This window comes from Corvus hawaiiensis, chromosome 19, assembly GCF_020740725.1.
Source record: "Corvus hawaiiensis isolate bCorHaw1 chromosome 19, bCorHaw1.pri.cur, whole genome shotgun sequence".
In the NCBI taxonomy this organism is placed as follows: Eukaryota; Metazoa; Chordata; class Aves; order Passeriformes; family Corvidae; genus Corvus; species Corvus hawaiiensis.
In genome coordinates this window covers 11,745,206-11,764,597 of record NC_063231.1, presented here as the reverse complement: position 1 = coordinate 11,764,597, position 19,392 = coordinate 11,745,206, and the positions used below count along the sequence as shown (strand labels likewise).

General features: G+C 61.4%; 2 protein-coding genes across 4 annotated transcripts in view; one reads left to right on the top strand and one right to left on the bottom strand.

The window, feature by feature from the left end:
- The window catches only part of STX8 (syntaxin 8), an 88,370-nt gene extending 82,478 nt beyond the window's left edge, over positions 1 to 5,892 (bottom strand). For all 3 annotated transcript variants that reach the window (XM_048323690.1, XM_048323689.1, XM_048323688.1), the window contains exons 1-4: positions 5,821 to 5,892; positions 5,314 to 5,413; positions 1,826 to 1,920; positions 187 to 297 (exon numbers count right to left, since the gene is read on the bottom strand). In XM_048323690.1, coding sequence (XP_048179647.1) covers positions 187 to 297; positions 1,826 to 1,920; positions 5,314 to 5,413; positions 5,821 to 5,837 — 323 coding nt within the window. In that variant the 5' untranslated portion in view covers positions 5,838 to 5,892. The remainder of the gene's footprint in view (positions 1 to 186; positions 298 to 1,825; positions 1,921 to 5,313; positions 5,414 to 5,820) is intronic.
- Positions 5,893 to 8,997: 3,105 nt separating this feature from the next.
- Positions 8,998 to 16,355, top strand: LOC125335989 (TBC1 domain family member 24-like). Its single transcript, XM_048324060.1, has 7 exons — positions 8,998 to 9,155; positions 10,766 to 11,801; positions 12,081 to 12,239; positions 12,605 to 12,668; positions 13,642 to 13,737; positions 13,934 to 14,210; positions 14,937 to 16,355. Exons 1-7 carry the CDS (start codon positions 9,053 to 9,055, stop codon positions 15,080 to 15,082), a joined length of 1,881 nt encoding a protein of 626 aa, XP_048180017.1. The 5' UTR covers positions 8,998 to 9,052; the 3' UTR covers positions 15,083 to 16,355.
- The last annotated feature ends 3,037 nt before the right edge of the window (positions 16,356 to 19,392 follow it).

The window sequence follows — 19,392 nt, the reverse complement described above, 5'->3', positions numbered from 1 at the left end:
CAGTGCCTGTGCCCAACAGGCACCACCCACAGAGAACTGCCAGGAATGACTGTCCCTGACAGAAACACAGCATTTCTAGGCAAATGAAACTCCCTTTGCCACCTGCAGGGGCAAATGAGCTCAGGTATTACCTCAGACACACCCAAAGCTCAGATCCCGTTGGGCTTTGAGGGGACAGTGCCATACCTGGTCATGTCTGGCTCCGGGCCTTCGCTCCTGTAGGATGCCTCGAGCTGTTTGTGCCGTGTGAGGAGGTCGTCCACCAAATTCTGCCTCCTGTCTCCCTCCAGCTGCGTGCTGATGGCTCTGGGTTAAGGACCAAACTCAAAAAGCTTTCATTTCATTACATAAAATAAGACCTGTTATACATTCTTAAAATAAATCAGACTTCCTGATCACCAAAATGAACAATTTTAACTCCAAAAAAAGGCTCTAGGAGGATTGGTCACATTTTTCTGGATGAAATCTGCTGTTATTTTAACTGTGTTTCTGCTCTTTACATATTTCAAACAAAAGGTTTCATACAGTGGCCACAGAATGATCTTTATGTCATCACCTCAAAGTAATGAGAGAACTGGAAGGACATTTACTGCCAAATTAGCACTAAGAAAAGCATTTCCCCCTGCAAAATCCAACCAAAGTCATTCTTTGTTTATTTGCTGGCCTCCAACACTGACAGTGTAACAGTACTGCACAGGTTAAGCTCAGGAAAGGATGAGATTTCTTACAAGGGCTCCAAATTACACCAACAGGGCAGGGCCAAACAGAACAGAGCCTTTAAAATCAGCGGGGTATTTCTCATCTCCCTTCACTGGAGGCTCCTCGCACAGACCAGGGGAGCAGCTCCCAGCCAGTGGTCAGACAAAAACCAGAATTTTCCTTTGAGCATCTGTTTCCACTTGCAGTTCATGAGCAGAGCACCCCAACAGCCACTGGTGAGCAGAGGAACAAGAGCTGTGGCTTCCACAGGAGACCTGGGAGTGCTTTTTTACATTAACCTTAGTGACATCCTGAAGGGCCTCTAACTCTGCCCCAAGTACTGCTGAGTGGGTTCAGCAGTGCCTGAGCCGGTCTGTGCGTGCTTTCTGCCCCAGCAGCAGCACTGGCCTGCTCAAGCACCCACTGGGCAGGGAGTTCCAGCCCTGGCCATCAACACAGAACGCAAGGCCAGAGCTCAGGAGGGATTTCTGCTGTGCTAGGCTGAAATTAAACATTCCTCCCTCAAACCAGATTGCTCCTGGATACCCTCAGGGAGATGGACATACCTGTGACTCCTTAACCAGCCTCTCCCAGCATATCCAAGCCAAGCCATGGGGTAACACTCCTAGCAGAGAATCTGTGATTTTCTTCCCAAGGTGTATTTTGCAGCACTTTGACATCAATCTGAAGCTGCAGCCCTGTTGTTTTCAAGTCAGTCAAAGTCAGGATACCCCAGCCCTGCCCACAACCTGAACAAAGCTTCCTCCTTCCTTTTAGCAAGAGAAACTGTCACCTGGCCAGCTCAGCGCTGGAAGTGACCTTGCTCACACCCCAGCAGCTCAGGCAGCTCAGAGGTGGCTCGGCCATTTCGTTAAGCTCCTCTCAGACCAGGCTGCTAAGGACGGTGACCCAGAGGTGACCAGAGCCAGGCTCCCTCCCACCGCCCCAGGGGTGCCCAGCCCTTCCTGCGCTGCAGCTGCCGTGAAAACAACAACAGAGAAAGTTCAGGTGACAACGTCTGCAAAGGGCATCAGGGGAAAGCCCAGAGTGCGTGGCAGAGGAATGAGGGCACGTTTTGCACCGTGCCCGGAGCGCAGAGGGGCAGGGGTGCTGCTCACACGGATACATCTGGCGCACCGCCACCGCCCGCAGCAGCAGCTCCCGCAGCTCCTCGATCTTCTCCCTGAGACTCTGCAGCGAGGATCTGATGGCCACATTGACCTGGGGGGACACAGAGATGGTCGCTGTCCTGGCCTGTTGTGTTTGCATGACATTTCATCCCACTTCATGGCAATGTATTTAACTCTTACTGCACAGGTGTGAAGGGCTCCACTGCAGCCCCGGAGCTGCTCAGAGCCAGAAGTCGCTTCAGGCTGCTTACAAAACAATGGAAGAGTTTCACAAGCACAGTTCTGAGGCATTAAAGCTGTTGAATATGGAAAGCTGTCTTTCAAGTCTTTATAAACACACTTCTTTATATGGGCAAAACATTTCAGCACATTTTAATATTTTCCAGATAATTTTCCAGCTCTCTCCTCTGATGTTTAATACAAATACAGGCACCAGCTTCTTTGGCCACCGGGTTGCTTTCCCAGCTCCCAGGATCAGAGGGAAGGTTGCTACAGGTTCACACATTCCCTGCACTAAACTCCTCCAGACTTGAAACTTAAGACCCCAAAGAAATTCAGATTGTTCCACTTCCTTTCTCAGCAGCACCCAGGACTCCCAATCCTTTCTCACCACTGACCTGCCCAAGATCCAGATGTGTCTGTTCTCACTAAAAATGTAATTCATTCTTCCCTGCTGCAAGCAAACCCCAGGCTTGCAGGAACCCTCCTGCTTTCTCCCACCCCTTCCCATGTTAAACTCACATTATCCTCCGAGTTTCTCCTCCTCAAATGTTATTTCTTTTCATTCCAGTCATGTAGAAAAAACACTCTAACTGCAATCAACAATGCAAGTCATCCTAATTAAGACTTGCTGTGCCTCTTGTTTACAAGCTCCCAGCCCTGCTGTGGCTTACAATGGGCAGCAACCCCAGCTGCTCCGTGGGGAACTGGGAACACAGCAGAGTATCTGCTTCCACCCTCAGTCCTGCTTTCCTGGAGACACAGAGGCAGCAGCAGCTCTCTGCAGGGTCCCCGTGCTGCCAGACCCTGCACGGCCACACCGCCCTGGGTGTCTGCTCAGGGATGGAGCAGCAGAGCCTCCAAAGATGAAATCTCTCTGGCTCAGTGAGGTTTGCTCTCAAACACCACCAAATACAACAGAGAGCAGGTGCACCCAGGCTGAGGCAGCCAAAATCCACCTCTGGACCCAAAGCAGCCCAAGATCACCACGGCAACACATCCAAACCAGGATGGGGGATCAGTGCTTCTAGGAATGCTGAAGCCTCTGCGTGGCCACCAGCTCTGCAATCAGGTAATTAAAGGTCTTTTCATTTGTTCTCAGGTCCAGGTGGAGAATGCTGCATTAGACTGACCCAGAACAGCAACAGAGCACAAAGGTGACACGGCCAAAAAAGTCACCAGACACAGACACCTGGCCAGAAACTGCAGTGAGAGAACAAAAGATTTCACCTCCTCTACAGAAAATAAAGAAAGAAGAAAAGTAGAAAGAAAAGAAACCAGTGGAAGTTTTATGATCAGCTTAATAGAGCAGAGTTCACAGATGGTAAGTGCTGGATTCTAATCTTTCCTCACAGTTTATTTTTCCATTTTAGATTTTATGCTCTATTTTTGGCTCAGCAACAAGCAAGAAGTTTGTCATCCATGCTAATGGCAAAATACTACAAAAATAAAACCCTGTTTACATTCTCCCCAACAGGCCAACACTGGACAAAGACATTTTCCTGCATTACAACACTCAGGAGGCACAGGACACGCGACTGCTCAGCCGTGGATTTCTCAACAGGCATTTCTGTTATGAAAACACCTCTCTCGTTGTTGGAAACTTGTTTAGAGTAGAATCAAACACTGCCAAATATTCCTCTTTACCTGTTAGTGGATTAAAGGAAACTGGAAAACACAGGGCATGGAACAAATGATTTTATGGAGAAGTCAGTCAGCCGTGCAATGTTTCCATAAAACACAACCCCGGAGAGCTCCAGCCCCAGAAAGGCTCCCAACAACACCAGCACCACGTTTCATTGGGGCTTTGGACTCGTCAGAGGTGGCACTGATGCCAACAGAGAACTTTGCCCTCTATAAATACCGACAGATTGAGCAGCCATCTTTTTATTGGTCTGCTGTCATTCAGGTGTATCTGTACAATTTCGGATACTTCACCATCCTGAAAGCAGGAGTTTAATCTGCACCTCCAAACACCCCAAAGCCAGAGAAAACACTGCCCTCAAATCCCACTGATTTGGGCCTCCTGAGACCCCTTCTCAATTCCTGCTGAACTGAGTCACCCACTCAGCAGCACTGATTATTGTGCACAGCCTGCACACTTTTCCTCAGCATTTCTTCCGAGGAAACATTTCAAAAATGACATTTGATTTGAACAGCTCTCAGCAAAGTGAGTGGCCCTGCAGATCCAGTGATCAGGCATTGCATCACACCCCTGATATAGAAAGGGGGGAAATCAACCAGTGGGGCTTTAATTATGCCAATTATTATAAAAGACCAGCTCAAGGGCTTGCAGCAATTTTCATCTGAACACAGCCAAGGGAGCAGTTAATGGCTCCAACCTACTCATGAAGGAAAGGACGAGGCTTTTAGCCCCAGGGAAAGCAGCATCATGAAAACCTTTATTTTATTTCTTAAATAGGAAGTGTGAAAAACGTGGGGAACACGACATTCCTGGGTAAGCTCCAGCTGCTGCTTCTCATTCCTATTTAACTCTGGGCTTGCATTTTGTTAGAAATGCAGCTAAAACAAGGCTGCAAAACTCCTATTCCCTCTGATCTGCAGCAACTGAAGAAGGCAGGAGCCAGCCCTGGGGGAGGAACATCTGCTCCCTGCTCACAGAGAGGGCACAGAGCAGCTGCGGAGCATCCCAACATCCCTGAGCCTCCGGGACAGCTCCATCCCAGCATCCCTGAGCCTCTGGGACAGCTCCATCCCAACATCCCTGAGCCTCCAGGACAGCTCCATCCCAGCATCCCTGAGCCTCTGGGACAGCTCCATCTGAACATCCCTGAGCCTCTGGGACAGCTCCATCCCAGCATCCCTGAGCCTCTGGGACAGCCTCTGTCCACTCCGGCAGGGACAGCTCGCAGCAGGCAGCAGGGTGTGCCCAGCACTGCCACAGCTCCTGCCTTAAACCAGCCTTGCTGCACGCAGAGATTCACGGCTGCTAAGCCCAGACGAGGTCTGTGACACTGAAAAGCCACTGTTCATTCGGAAACTGCGTTCTCGCTCCCTTTACAGACACCTTAAGGGACAGACATCGGCGCTGGGTTCCTGCCACGGAACCCAACCTTCCCGAGCGGGTCCCGGCAGCGACAACGACACAGCCCCGGCCCTGACCCGCCCCTTCCGCAGCTCCTGCCTCCCTCTGCCCCATATCCCGGGAATTCCGGGCCCGTCTGACCCCGGCACATTTAAACTCAGCCCGTGTCCGGCACAGCTCAGCCTCAAACCCCGCCGAACCCGCTCCCTGCCGGGGCACCTTGGCCGAGCTCTCCCCGCTCCGCTGGCAGCGGTTCCGCTCCTGGATCTTCTCGGCGATGTCCTGGGCGAGCTGGCGAGCGGCGGCGAGCAGCGGCAGCCTGGGGGACGGCAGCGGCTGAGCCCGGGCCCGCGGGACGGAGCCGGGACCCGCCGGGGCCGCGGGACGGAGCCGGGACCCTGCGATCGGCCGGGAGGGACCCGCCGGACCGGCCTCGGGAAAGGGCCCGGGAGGGGAAAGCACAACACCCCGAAAACACAGACACAGAGCCTGGGATGGCCTTTGGGAAAGGGCCCCGGGAAGGGAAGGCACAGCCCCGGGATGGGTTTTGGGGAAAGCCCCGGCAGGGGAAGGCACCACCCCGGGACGGGCACAACCCCCCCACCGCGGCCCTGCCCGGCCCCGCTCCCGCCCCGCCCGTGCCGGGCCCCGGAGGCTCTGCAGCCCCGGCAGGGTCGGTCCCGGCCCGGTCCCGGCCCGCAGCCCCCGGCCCGGCCCGGCGCTCACCAGGGGTCCGGAGCCATCGCGGCCCCGGAACCTTCCCGGAGCTTCCGCCGGATCCGCCCGGACGCGGCGCGCGCAGGCGCCGGGAGGGGACGGAGGCGAGAGGGAAGTGAGAGAAGGAAGTGGGAGAGAGGGGAGAGATGGAGAGGGGAGAGAGGAGAGAGAGGGGAGAGATGGAGAGGGGAGAGATGGAGAGGGGAGAGAGGGGAGAGAGGTGCCGGGGAACGGGGCCGGGAGAGGGGCGCCGGACGCAGCGCTGCAGCAGTGCAGGGAGCGGGGTGCCCGGTGCTGCGGGGAGCGGGGGCGGTGCTGCAGCGGTTCTGGTGTGCGGTACCGGGGGCAGAGGGGCAGGGGCAGATGTTCAGGGGCCGGAGGTGCGGATGCGTGCAGGGGTGCAGGTACAGAGATGCAGATGTTGGGGGTGTGCGGGTGTTCAGGGTGCAGGTGCCGAGGGGCAGTGGTTCAGTGCATAGAGGGGCGGGTACGGAGGTTTGCAGTACAAGGTGCAGAGATGCAGATGTTCAGGGTGTGGAGGTGCACGGTACGAGGTGCAGATCTGTGCAGATGTGCACAGCACAGAGCCAGAGCTGACCCCGCCCCTCCCTGATGCCAGATGAACCCAACACTGAGCAGTGGCACCGCTTCCTTCTCCAAATCCCCAGCCCTGTGCCCTGTCTCTGCCCGTCTCCAGTGACAGTCACTGCCCTCCCTGCCCACGCCGGTGTTCCGTCCCCCCGCTCCCGGGTGACACTGGCGCTGCTGGCGCTGTCGCTGTTTCGGCTGCAGTCACCGGCGGGTGGGCGCAGCCCCTCGCTCCCGCAGCAGCTCCGTCCAAGCCCTTCCTCCCCCTGATCCGCCAGGATTTGACCTCTCCTTTTGTTTTTGGGTGCGATCGGTGACGCAAATCGGGCACAACCCGAGTGCCTGAGGAGCAGCCTCGGGGCGCTGCCAGCGAGGCTTTATCGCCCTCGTGACGCGGGGCTGCTGCGGCACCGCTGGGGCGTGTTGATATCGATAGTGATAAGGACAGTGATAGCGGCAATCATTACAATAGGAATAAGGACAATGATAACAGTAGTGATAACGGTATTGATAACGATAATGATAACGACAACGAGCGCATCCTCGTCAGCACGTTCCCGTTGCCGGGGACCGATCCCCGCGGTGCTCCCGGCGGTGCCCCGGGCCCGGGGCTGCCGAGCGCGGAGCGAGAGGAGCCCCACGAGCGCTGGGGACCAGCCCCGATCCAGTCGCCAACGCCGGGGCGGCTCTGGGAAGGCGCTGAGCACCCCAGGCACCCCTCGGGTCCCGTCCGCTGTCCCGCAGGCTGGGCAGGGCTGGGGACACGCTGGGGTGGGCAGCAGGGACACGTCCCGCTCCTGCCCACGAGGACCCAGTGCCAGCAGTGCCCTGAGGGGCTCGGAGCCGCCCCCCGGCCCCGGCAGCCCCCCGGGGTGGGCTCTGTCCCCCCGGCCCGGCTCTCCGCACACCCGGAGATGCTCCCGCAGCCGCGGCCATCAAACATTCATGGCCTTGGCTGCGCTGCTCAGCCGGAGCCCCACGGCCTCTACATATTTCATTTTTACGCCATTAAAACGCATGAAGCGACATTTCCTTTCGCCCTGTCCCTAATTCGCTTCCATCTCCCATCTCCCATCTCCGGAGCGGCTGCCGGAGGTTTCAGAGCTGCGTCGGACGGGCAGGAAGAGGCGTCCGCTGTCCTGGAAAAGGCAAACGAGGATAAGGCGGCTGCCAGGGGCCGGGGAAAGGCAGCGGGAGCCGCTGCTGGCAGAGCTGGGCAAAGGGTGGGAGCTGGAGAGAGAAGGAGAGGCCCCTTGGCACCGGGAAGCAGAGCGGGGTGCGGAGCGGGGACCCGCGGGCCCCAGGAGCGGGGCTGGGGCCATCACTGCCCCTTCGGGAGCAGCCTGTGGAGCAGAGCCGCCCATCAGGCGCCCCGGAGGGCTCCGGGGGCGGATAAGGAGATAAGGATAAGGATAATTCCCAGTGGGAGACCCCCTCGCCTCCCTCCCACCCGGCACAGCCCCGGGGGTCTTTGCTGACACAGCCCCTCGCCCCCACTCCCTGGGCTCCCAGCTTGCCAGGACCAAAGGCAGGGAGGGGCGCCGGGACAGCCGAGCTACCCCCAAGGAATCCTGGCACACACGGAGAAGGTGAGGAAGAGGAAAGGGTCCGCAGGGAGACTTGCTGGGAGATGCCCCAGGCCCGCGGTGCCAGCGGATGCTCAGGGATGTGCTGCGGGGCAGACGGGCCTGCGGGCAGGGAGGCCGGTCAGGAACAACCTGCAGCTGCTCTTATCACAACAGAAACAATCCGACTTTCAAAGGCAAATAAAAATCCTTCCACACGTTTCGGTGCCTATAAAAATGCCCGCTGAGCGCAGCCTGAGCTGAGAGCTCTGCGGCAGCAGCGTCGGCCCGGGCCGCCGGCCTGGGAGCCTCTCCCGGCTGCTGGAGGCTGCTTTTCCTCCAGCTCGGCTCTTCTGCCCGTGAACACAACGCTCGGTTTGCAGCTCTGCAGCGCGTTTGGAGGCTAAAATCAGTCGATACCAACCATTCCCTGGGGCAGGCTGGGAACGCCGGAGCCCCACGGCCGTGCCCGCAGCAGCCGCAGCCTGAGCTCCGCCGGCAGCCGGGGCCGCGGGGCCGCATCGCCCCGAATTTCCCCGCGGTTGTGCTGGAGCAGCCGCGGCCCCGGCGCCGGGCAGCGCCCGAGGGCGCATACGGCGGGGGCAGCCGGGGGTCGCTGCTCCCCGCGGCCCCGGTGTCCGCCTGGCCCCGGCTCCCGGCCCTGCCGCTCCCAGCTCCTCTCCCGGCTCCCCGGGCCCCCCAGCGGGAAGCGGTGCCAGCCCCGCTCGCTGTGCCGGGGGTTCCCTGCTCAAGGACGGGCCATGGCCGGAGCCCCGCAGCAGCTCCTGCCCCGGGCGCTGCGAAGGGAGCGAGCCCCGGGGCGGGAACGTGAAGGTTATCCTCGGGAAAAGAAAGGATTCATTCAGTGCTCGTGCTGCTGTTTGATGGTATCGCAGCCCACGGGGTGTTTACAGCCCCCCCCCCCGCCCGGGCTCGGAGCGGAATTGGGGCAGGAAGGGGCGATGCGGGCGCGGAGCTGCTCCACCCCTCGCTGTATTTACCCCAAACAAAGCCCAGTGCCCTCACCTTAAAAGCGCGGGCAGGTGGCGGGGCCGGAGGGGGCCCGGCAGGGGTGGCCGAGCTGGCACATGCTGCAGGTGGGGCTCAGCCTGCCCCGCTGCCCCGGGGGCGCGGCCGGCGCCTTCCCCATGGCCGAGCCGGCCGCGGGCGAGGACGCGGGCACCGGGCGAGGTGAGTGCGCCGAGCGGGACCCGCCCGTGCCGGGACCCGGCCGGCAGAGCGGAGGGGCTGGGGCAGACCCAAATTCCTGCCCCGAGCCCCCCGGCTCGTCCCGGGGCGGGCAGAGCGGGAGCCTCCATTCAGCACCCGGGGCCGGGGCGCCGGCGGTCGGGCGGGCTCGGGCTGATGCTCCTCGGTACCCGGGCAGGGCAGCACCCTGGGGAGGGGACGAGGTGAATTTGGGGATCGTGGGGTGCAAACAGCCCCTGACTCACCCCCGGTGTTGGTTCTGTGGCCAGGAGCCCCCGTGACCGTGCTCGGGTCAGGCTGTGCCCAGGGCAGGGAGTGGGGCCGAGCAGCCCCGGATCCAACAGCTCCTGCCCTGAGCCAGACTGAGCCCGATCCTGCTGACCTTGGGCAAGCGCCCAAGTGAGCTGGAGAGCGAGAGCCGGAGCCGGAGCCAGCCCGGGCGTCAGGACCGTCCCGATGCGGCACCGCGTGCTGTCCCCCCGTGTCCCCTTGGCTCAGTGCGAATCCATCCTTGGCTCCCCCGGCAACTGAGCGCATCCACGATAAAAACATCCCAGAGTTAATGAGTGCGCTAATTGCCTTTATCCCTGCCCGATAATCTGTGCCCAGCAGAGCTCCCCCACGCGGGGACGGCTCCCGTGTCCCTGCAGGGTTTGGATGGAGCTCTCCGGCAGCCCCGGGGAAATGCCGCTCCCGTCTCTCTAGGAGGAGCTCAGACCCTGCTCTTCCGAGCGCCGGGCTGGCGGCTGCCCGAGCCCCGCCACGGGGCTGTGAGCGGGAGCCTCCCCCGAGGGTCCCCTGCTGTCCCCAGGGGGCTTTAAGGGGCTCAGCAGCCCCCGCTGCGGTTCCCGGACAGGGTCCCTCCAGTGCACGGGGGCACGTGGGGAACGGGGACCCTCTGCCCCCACAGACCGGCCCCGCACCCCCGGCGAGCCCCTCGGCTGCAGCAGCTTCTGCTCCCTCCTCCTCTGACACCCGAGGGGCCGGAGGGGCCGGGAGACTTCGGCAGGAGGCACAAGAGGAGGGCAAACACCCGAGGGCGGCTTTGCCCGCTCTGCTGGGCTCAGAGCAGCCTGCTCTGGGCTGCCAGACGCGGACAGGACCCTCCTGCCCCGTGCTGTCCTTAGGAGGGGACACGATGGAAATGGTCCCTCTCAGCCTCAGCATCGCTTGGGACCCCCCTGCCCGTGGGGTCCCTCCTCATCCCTGCAGAGCTGGGCTGGGACAGGGCTGCTCGTCCTCCTCGGCGGTGTGACAATGTCCCACGGTCATCCCCGGGGCACAGGGACCGTGTCCCTGCCCTCTGCACCTCCCTCTCGGCAGGTCACAGGCTGGGAAGTCCGTAGCTTTGGGAGGGGTGAAAAGCCCCTCACAGTGTGAGAAGAAACCCTGACACCCGTTTGGGACCTGGCCCCACACTCCACCAGGGCCCTGAGCCGACGGGAGCGGGCAAAGCCCAGAACCCTTCCCTTTGCAGGGGAGAATAAAGAAATCCAGGACGTGGCCGTGAGACTTCAGAGCGCCCTCAGCCAGGGTGAAACGCTGTTGGTGGGGCGGTGAAAGGTGTTCAATAAAAGGTCTTTGTCCTACAGAGGCGCCGGGCTCGTGCCCAGTCACCATCGTGGTCACGTCCGAGGCTGACACCTGGGACATCGACACCTCGTCCTGCCTGGGCTGTGGGCAGTTCGTGGATTGGGACAAGATGCCGGAGCCGCAGCAGCCGGCGCAGATCCCGCGGGACGTCCTGAGCAGGCCCCCGAAGGAGCTGAAGAGGCTGGCGAGGGAAGGCTGCTGGGCCGGGAGCCACGCGGGCCGGGCCCGGCTCTACCCCCGGCTCATCCAGCAGGTCTCCTGCCGCCTCGTCACCCCCGACGCGCTCGTGTACAGGGACGTGGCCGGCCGGCTCTTCGGGAAGCCCAGCGTGAGCTCCTACCCTCTGCCCGAGTTCCTGGAGGGCTGCCCCATGCCCACCTACTGCCTCAGCCCGCACGGGGTCACCGCCCTGAAGAAGATCCTCATCTGTGTGGGCGCCCTGTTCCCCGACATCACCCACAGCCCCCTCCTGCCGGCCCTGGCGGCGCTGCTGCTGCACTACAGCGAGGACGAGGCCCAGTGCTTCGAGAGCGTCTCGCGCCTCATCGCCAGCAACGCTCCCCACGCCGGCTACATCGACCAGTCCTTCCTGGCCCACCAGGCCTCCTGCATGACCTTCGGGGACCTGGCCAACAAGCACTGCCCGGCAGCTCACAAGCTCATAGCCGGCGCCGCCGAGAACGTCCTCGAGGTCTACTCGGAGTGGCTGTCGTGGCTCTTTCCCGGGCTGCCCTTCGGCTACGCCGTGCGGGTGCTGGACGTGTTCCTGCTGGAGGGCCAGAAGGTCCTGTACCGCATCGCCCTGGCCCTGCTGAAGCAGTTCCGGCTCTCGGTGACCCCGGCCGGGCTGCAGGGCTCCGACATCAAGGCAGAACTGCAGGCTTTCGTCAGGAACATCGCCGAGCACGTGACCGTCGACAAACTCCTGGAGAGAGCCTTTGGCATCCGGCTGTTCTCCCGCAAGGAGATCTGGCTTCTCCAGATGGCCAACAGGAAGGCGCTGATGGAGAGGGGCATCACCGTGGTGCAGAGCAGGTGAGGAGAGCTCTGCGTTCCCCGGCCCTGGGGCTGAGCTGACAAAATGTGAGCCCCCGTGGAGAACACCCGGGGGGAGCTCCAGGCACCTCCCGCAGCTGTGGCTGTGCTGGGCCCTCCCAGCCCCTCGGGGGACCCTGTCAGGGGTCACGGCACAGCCGGAGCCGGGGATGTCGGCAGAGAGCTCGCGGTGCAAAGAGCAGGACAAGCCCCGCTGCAGGGGCTGTGCCCCGAAGAGCAGAGGGGCCCCAGCCCGGCCTGATGTCCCTCCCCTCGCAGGCCGTCCTTCCACCTGGCCGTGGACATGCAGAACTTCAGCTCCAGCACTGTCACGGCGCAGGAGATGCGCCTCGTCTGGTCCTGGATCCCCGAGCGCTTCTCCCTCTTCCCCCCGCTGCTGCTCTTCTCCACCTCCGAGCACGGCTGCAGCCTGCAGAGGTGAAGCCTCCGCTGCCCCACGGGGCCGGGCCGGGCGGGTCGGGCGTGCGGGGAAAGCCGGGCAGGGCTTGGTGCTGGAGACAGCAGCAAACACAGTGACCAGGGCACATCCAGGGGCTGCTGGGGACCCTCCCGGGCTCGATTCAGGGTCCTGAGTGGGGCTTAGGGGAGAGGGCAGAGGCTGGGCCAGATGGCCACCGACACCTGGGCACCGCCCGGGGCACACGGGGCCGTGGATGTGCCACGCAGGGATGTCCCCGTGTGCCACACTGTGCCAGGCACGCTGTGAGCGCCCAGGGACAGCCAGCACACCCTGCCCAGGGCTCCAGCTGCCCCCAGCCTGACCCCCGTGTCCATCTCTGCAGGTTCTACACGTGCTGTGAAGGCTACGAACCCACGGTGCTGCTCATCAAAACCACCGAGGGGGAGGTGAGCGTGTCCCAGGCAGGGCTGGGAAGGGGACGGGGTGGGTGACCCTACTGGCCCCTCTTGGAGCAGCCACGGGCTGTGTGGTCCCTGCCCTGCCCTGCCCCGGGTCTGTCCCAGCTCCCAGGACAGAACAAACTGCACCTCTGGCCCCCAGGACACACCTCAGCCGGGGTGCCGGGGCAAACGGGAGGAGTGGGTGAGAGGGAGAGAGGCCCCGAGTGAGACTTTAATTGCAAATACAGACTGATTCATGAATCCTTGCTGAGCTGACTCTCCTGAAGTCAGCAGATGCTTTGTCTGAGCCAGGACTTGCTTTCAGAGCACTAAAGGCAAGGTTCTCTCCCTGACTGCACGAGCAGCCGCACAAGGGAAATGGAGGAGAAATAAGGACAGTTCCTACTGAGGTAACTGCAAAGGCCCCTGAGCCAGGGCTCTTCCCCGGGACTCTGAGTGCCTCATAAACCCCTAATTTATCTCTCCACTCTTCATCCCACAGTGGAGGAAAATTCTGTGAATTGTTCAGGCCTCCCAAAGATTTACTGACCAACAGTGCTGATGTCCCAGGCTTGACACTTCAGTGGTGTGGAGATAAACACCTGCCACCCCCAGGGCCTCGTGCAGGCAAGGGAAGGTCCCTAGAAAACCTTGTTTACTACAGGTTTTAGCTCCTGTTATCCCTCGGCTGTGCCAAGGACAGGCAGGAGTTCCCAGCCCTCGGCAGGGCCCCTCCAGCCATGGTCAGGTCAGGGGTGTCCGCAGCAGGGTCAGCCTTGGGCACTGGGCTGGGTGGGCTCAGTGCAGGGCACCAGGGATGGGCAGTGCAGGATGGAGCTGGCACAGCAGGACTTGGCTCTGATTCCCGGGGGAAGGGGCAGAGCCCCTGCCCTGCTGAGCCCGGGGCCATGCCCGGCGCTCCCGGGGCTGCCTCTGCCCCCGGCCCATCCCCTGACGGCTCCCTGTGCTCTCTCCCAAGGTGTGTGGGGCGTTTCTCTCCTCCGACTGGAGCGAAAGGAAGAAGAGCGGTGCCACATCGGGCTTTTTTGGGACAGGGGAGTGCTTTGTGTTCACTGTAAGTCACGGTTTATGTCTGGCTCTGTCCCTTCACTACTGTCCTGCCAGGACGCCCTGTCCCTTCCCTGCCCCAGGCCCAGACCCGGACGCAGCACTTGGCCCCAGCCCCCTGAGCAGCAGCAGCACCTTCCCGCAGCGGTGGCGAGGTGCCCAGGGACAGGGACAGGGCTCACCGGGTGTGTCCCGCTGCCCAGGTGCGCCCCGAGGCAGAGAGGTACGAGTGGGTGCTCATCAAGAAGCCGGAGCTGGCCAAGGCCGTGCCGCGCTCCCGGCAGCGCTCGCCTTCCCCCGCTCCCGAATCCCGGCTCGGCTCCTCCCGGGACAGCCGCAGCTCCAGCCCCAACCACCTCGCCGTGCCCTCGCCGCAGAGGAGAGGCCGCCTGTCCCCGTTCCTGGCCATCAGGCACTTCCTCCTGCCCTCCAAAACTGCCTCCATGTTCATGTCCGGCTCCCGGGACGGGATCGTTATCGGTAAGGGGGGATCGTTATCGGTAAGGGGGGATCGGTATCGGTAAGGGGGGATCGGTATCGTTAAAGGATCGTTATCGGTAAGGGGGGATCGATATCGGTAAGGGGGAATCGATATCGGTAAGGGGGAATCAGTATCGGTAAGGGGGGATCGGTATCAGTAAGGGGGGATCGTTATCGGTAAGGGGGAATCGATATCGGTAAGGGGGGATCGTTATCGGTAACGGGGGATCGGTATCAGTAAAGGGGGATCAGTATCGGTAAGGGGGGATCGTTATCGGTAAGGGGGAATCGGTATCGGTAAGGGGGAATCGGTATCGGTAAGGGGGGATCGATATCGGTAAGGGGGGATCGGTATCGGTAAGGGGGAATCAGTATCGGTAAGGGGGGATCGGTATCGGTAAGGGGGGATCGGTATCGGTAAGGGGGGATCGATATCGTTAAAGGGATCGGTATCGGTATCGTTAAAGGATCGTTATCGGTAAGGGGGCTCGCTATCAGTAACAGGGCCCTTATCGTTAAAGGGATCGGTATCGGTGACTCCCCAGGGTGGCACCCACCGCCCGCCGCTGCCCCGCTGGAAAGGCCCCGCTCCGGGTTAAACCCCGAGCTGCCTCCAGAGGCACAGAGCTCCCGGTTCGGGATATCGGGTTAAAGTCGGGGAGGAGAGGACAGCCCCCTCTTCCTGCAGCCAGGGAGCTCCTTCCGACCCTGCGCTCGCCCTTGCAGGTGGAGGGGGAGGCCAAGCCCTGTCCCTGGACGCCAGCCTGCTCCGGGGACACACGGAGCACTGCGAGACCTTCGACAACCCCCCGCTCTGCCAGGAGAACTTCCAGGTGCAGCTCTTGGAAGTGTGGGGCTTCCAGAGCGCGTAGTTCCCGTGGGGACACCCCTCGTGTGCCGCCCACGGGCACGGGGACCCCTCCCCGCGCTGGCCACCCCCGGCCGGGCTGTGGCCACCTCTGCGGCAGCTCCACTCTCCATCGTCCCCTCTGCGCTCCGATCACATCAGATCACATCAGATCAGATCAGATCAGCGCTCCCGGTGCCGTGGAGAGAGGGCGAGGCAGTGCCAGGACCGGGACTGCGGGCGCTGCCCCTGGGGACATTCGAGGTCCCCTCCCGCAGTTTAAACCCGGCCCACTGCACCCAGTCTGTCCCAGTTTGGGGTGCTGGAGGGGAGGCCAGCCAGTCTGGAGTTTCTCACACCCTCCTGGCCTGTCTGCAGTGTGGGGCTCAGCAAACCAGTGGCAGCACGGGCAGATTCTGTGGGAATTCTGAGCCCGGGCGAAACCCAACACCGAGCTCCAAAGCTCACCAGAAACACTCTCAGATCCGCTTCCCCCTGGCCCCAAGCCCAGCACAACCCTCCAAGCATCCACGGAGCTCTGCAGCCTCCGTGGGTATCCAGGACTGCCCGGGATCCACCAGCACCGGGAGAGACTCTTCCCGTCCCTGGCTGGAAGTGCTGCCCGGGGATGGCAAAGCCCTGCCCGGAGTTTGCAGGGCAGCGACAGCCCCGGGGGGACCCCACGTTTGGGGCTGAGCCCTTTGCTCTGTGCTGAGCCCAGGCGGGCGTGGGGCTGCAGGGCTGGCCACGGAGGAGATTCCCCAATGGGATCACCAGGATGGGCCATTCTAACGAGGAATGGGAACATTTGGTGTCGCTCTGTGAGGCACAGGAGGGGTGGAGGCCACGGGGAACGCTCTGGCTGCAGCAGGAGAACCTCTCCCACCCCAAACACACTTTCCCAGTGGGGTCACCTCCCATCCCACCTATCCCAGCTCTGCAGCCACTCGGGGCAGGAGCTGTGGCTGCCTCAGGGCTGTGCCAGCGCTGGCACGAGGGCCCGGCGTGAGCCGCGATGGCAGAGGTCACACAGGGCTGGACACAGGCACACTGGGAATGGCTCAGAGCCTCCACAGGGTGTCCAGGAGACAGTCCCAAGAGGAATGGGATGTCTGGGCCGGAGCCACCAGGAGGGGAACCAGCGGGAATGAGCAGTACCTGGGGGAAGGGAATTCTGGCAGTGGGAGGCTGCGGCCACCGAGTCAGTGACTCAAACGGGCTGCGGCTCCAAAGGAGGGAAGAGACTGATCCGGATACACCCAGCGAGCAGGGCTTGGATGTACATTGTAATTAATAAAATGTAAAAACTAATGAAGTTATGTGATCAGCAATCAGTGAAGGCTGATGCCCTTGTTTGTTAAAAAGTATAAATAGTGCCAAGTTAGGAGGAGGAGCAGGGAGCCTTTTGTGGGAACCCCCAGCTCGTGCTTTGGCCAGGCGGAATAAAGAATAAAGAAATAACTGCAGGAATCGCTGGGCTCGGGGTGGGAGCTGCCGCTGCACACCGGGAACGAGCCCTGCCCGTGTCCCCAGCGGCAGCCGAGCGGCATCAGCAGGTCCCCGACCCGGCAGCTCCGGGGACTTGAGGCTGGAAATGCGCGAAGAGCTCGCGTTTTAGTGCGGCGTCTCTGTTTTCCACCCGAACAAGCCTCACCCATGCTCTGCAGGGTGCAGGGGATGGGGAAAGCTGGAGGCTCCTCACCGCATATCCCGAACAATGAGGAGGTGATGCCATCCCCAGGCGCCAGGAGAAATAAACAGCAGAGGGTTTTCCCGGAGAGAGGGACGGGGCAGCCGGGCACTGCGGGGCAGCGGTGCGGCATCCGCAGCAGGTGAAACGGGGGGAGCACGGCAGACCCTTCCCCAGGGCCTCCCATCCCCATCCTCGCGGGAATTCCCTGCCACCCACCGATTCCCCCGCTGATTTACATACAGCTGCTGCTCTCACATGGCTTTCCTGGGATGGAAACCTCCGGCAGCAGCTCGGAGTGGAAAAGCGTGTGCAGACCTGCCGGGATGGGCAGGCAAACGCTTCCCAAGGCTCACCACCCACATCACCCGGAGCTGTGGGAGCCTGGGCTGGATGCTGACTCCCTCTCTCTCCCTGTGCAGCAAAGCTGTTCTCAGGGCTCCTGCAGAGTCCAGGGCACATCTGCAGCCTGACTCCATGAACATCGGGGTGGCTCCTGGTGGAGCAGGAGCACAGCTCCTGGCTCACATCCACGGCTCAGCTGTGCCCACTGAGTCCCCTCGGTGGGATGAAGGCTCTCATGAGGAGTGAGAGGTAGTGCAAGGAGCTTGGCAGAGCCCTATTCCCAAGCTGAATTGGGCACTAGGGCTCAGCAATCCAGCACAAGATCCCCCAAACCCACTGAAGCTCTCAAGCAAAGTTGCAAAGCTGGCCAGGGAAGAAAAGAAAAGACTCAGGGAGCCATCACTTCTTAGAAACTCTGCTCCCTTCTTTCCTCATCTGCCAGAACTCCTGCAGTAAATCAGGATTTTCCCAGCACAGCACCCCGGCTGCCAGACCTAAGCGCTCCGCTTGTGCTTTTGTCTCTTGTTCCTCCTCTCCTCTTTGCTTTGCCGTGGCCTTTGCTGGGAAGTTCACCCCGGTTTTGTCAGGAGTGCGTCAGCAGTGCTCTCCCAGAGCCCCGTTCCCCACAGCTCCCGTCCCTGCGTGTGGGACTGCACGGCCGAGGCTGGGAAATGCAGGTGGGTGCTGAGTGCTCTGGCTCTGACGTGGCATTTCCAGGAACAGCGACGGAATTGTCCAGTTTTGGCTTCAATTCCCGCGAGTTTTTCAGCTCCTCTGGTTTTGAGGCATTTGGGAATCCTCCACTCCCACCCCGGTTCCTGCAGCCCTGCGGCAGGGCGAGGGGCTCTGCTCCCCGTGTCAGGAGTGCTGCTCCGGGCAGAGCAGACGGCAGGCAGGGAGGGAGGGCTGGAGGTCACCGAGGCCGTCCCGCAGCTTGGTAGGAAAAGGAATGATTTGGGAAACGATTCCTGCCTCCTCCGTGCAGCATCCAAGCCTAGTTTACAGCTCTGCAGCTGCAGATGCAGAGCACAGGCCCACAGCTGTCCTGGAGCCAGTGGTCCCCGCTCAGCGGGAAGGATCCCAAGGGGTTGTGTGACCGCAGGACAGCAAGGGACAGAGCAGCCTGTGCTTCAGCACCCCGTCCCGCATCCCTGTCCAGGGTCCTGGGTGCCCTGCGAGGACAAGGACAGGCTTCCCTGAGCTCAACCACAGCTTGGAACTGCCCCCAAGGACTGCTGGAGGGGATCCGCCCTGCTCTGAATCCCGAGTCCTCCCGGGGTCTGCAGAAACCAGGCAAGGAGAAGTGGAGGGGCTGTCTGAGGTGACACCAGTGACAATCCAGCTGTCCCTGTGCCCCAGACAGCCTGGCCTGCTGGCGAGCTGTTCCCGACAGGGAGCATTCCTGCTCCACGCAGAGACAATCGCTCGCAGTCTGACGAGAGCGAATTTGCCTCCACATTTCCATGCTGGGAGTTCATCGGGAACAGTGCAGGTAGGAATCCTCACTGAGGGTGGCATCCTTACCCACGGCCTGCTCCAGCTCTGCCGTGCGTGACACATCACAGGAAATATTTGCTCCTGGCTCACTGCAGCAGGGAAAGTGCTCAGGTCAGCTCGGGTGAGGCCGTGGTCATGCCCAGGCACTCCCTGCTCCACAGGTTTGTCACTGGGGAGGGAAAGCAAAGAGCCAGGATGGGGCTCGCTGCAGCTCAGGGGGCATCAGAGGAAAACTCGGAGTGAAACCCCTCCCTCAGCTCAGCCCTTGCCATGGAGCCCCAAAAGCCGTGCAGGGAGGAGAGCGAGGCTGGCTCCAGCAGTCCCTCCGGAGCACAGCAGCTTTGGAAAGCAAAAGTTACCTGTGAGGGCTCCACCAGCTGCGCCCTGCCCCGGCTGAAGAGGGGTTGAACCTGGCTTTCATCTGTCTCCCAAATGCAGTCTCGGCTCCAGGGGTCCAGACAAGGAAAAGACAGAGACTCAACAAGGGAGGACAGTCAATACAGTCACATCCTCCCATCCTGCTCACACGTGGGATCTTCCTGCCTACCTGCAGATCCCCACGTCCTGTCAGGGCTGCTCACACTCTCTGCAAGGGCTGGCATCACTCCACGGGGCAGCCAAGCCTGCACTGGCCTCGGAGCTGGGCTTTCCTCCCTGGAGCTGCCTCCCAGCCTGGCCACAGGCAGGACTGACCCGGGGAGGGTGCGATGGTCACTCATCCCAGGCACGTCCCGCTGCCTGAGGTCAGGGGCTGCCTGTGATCCCAGAGACATAGCCCACATGCAGGAACTGTTTCCAGCTGG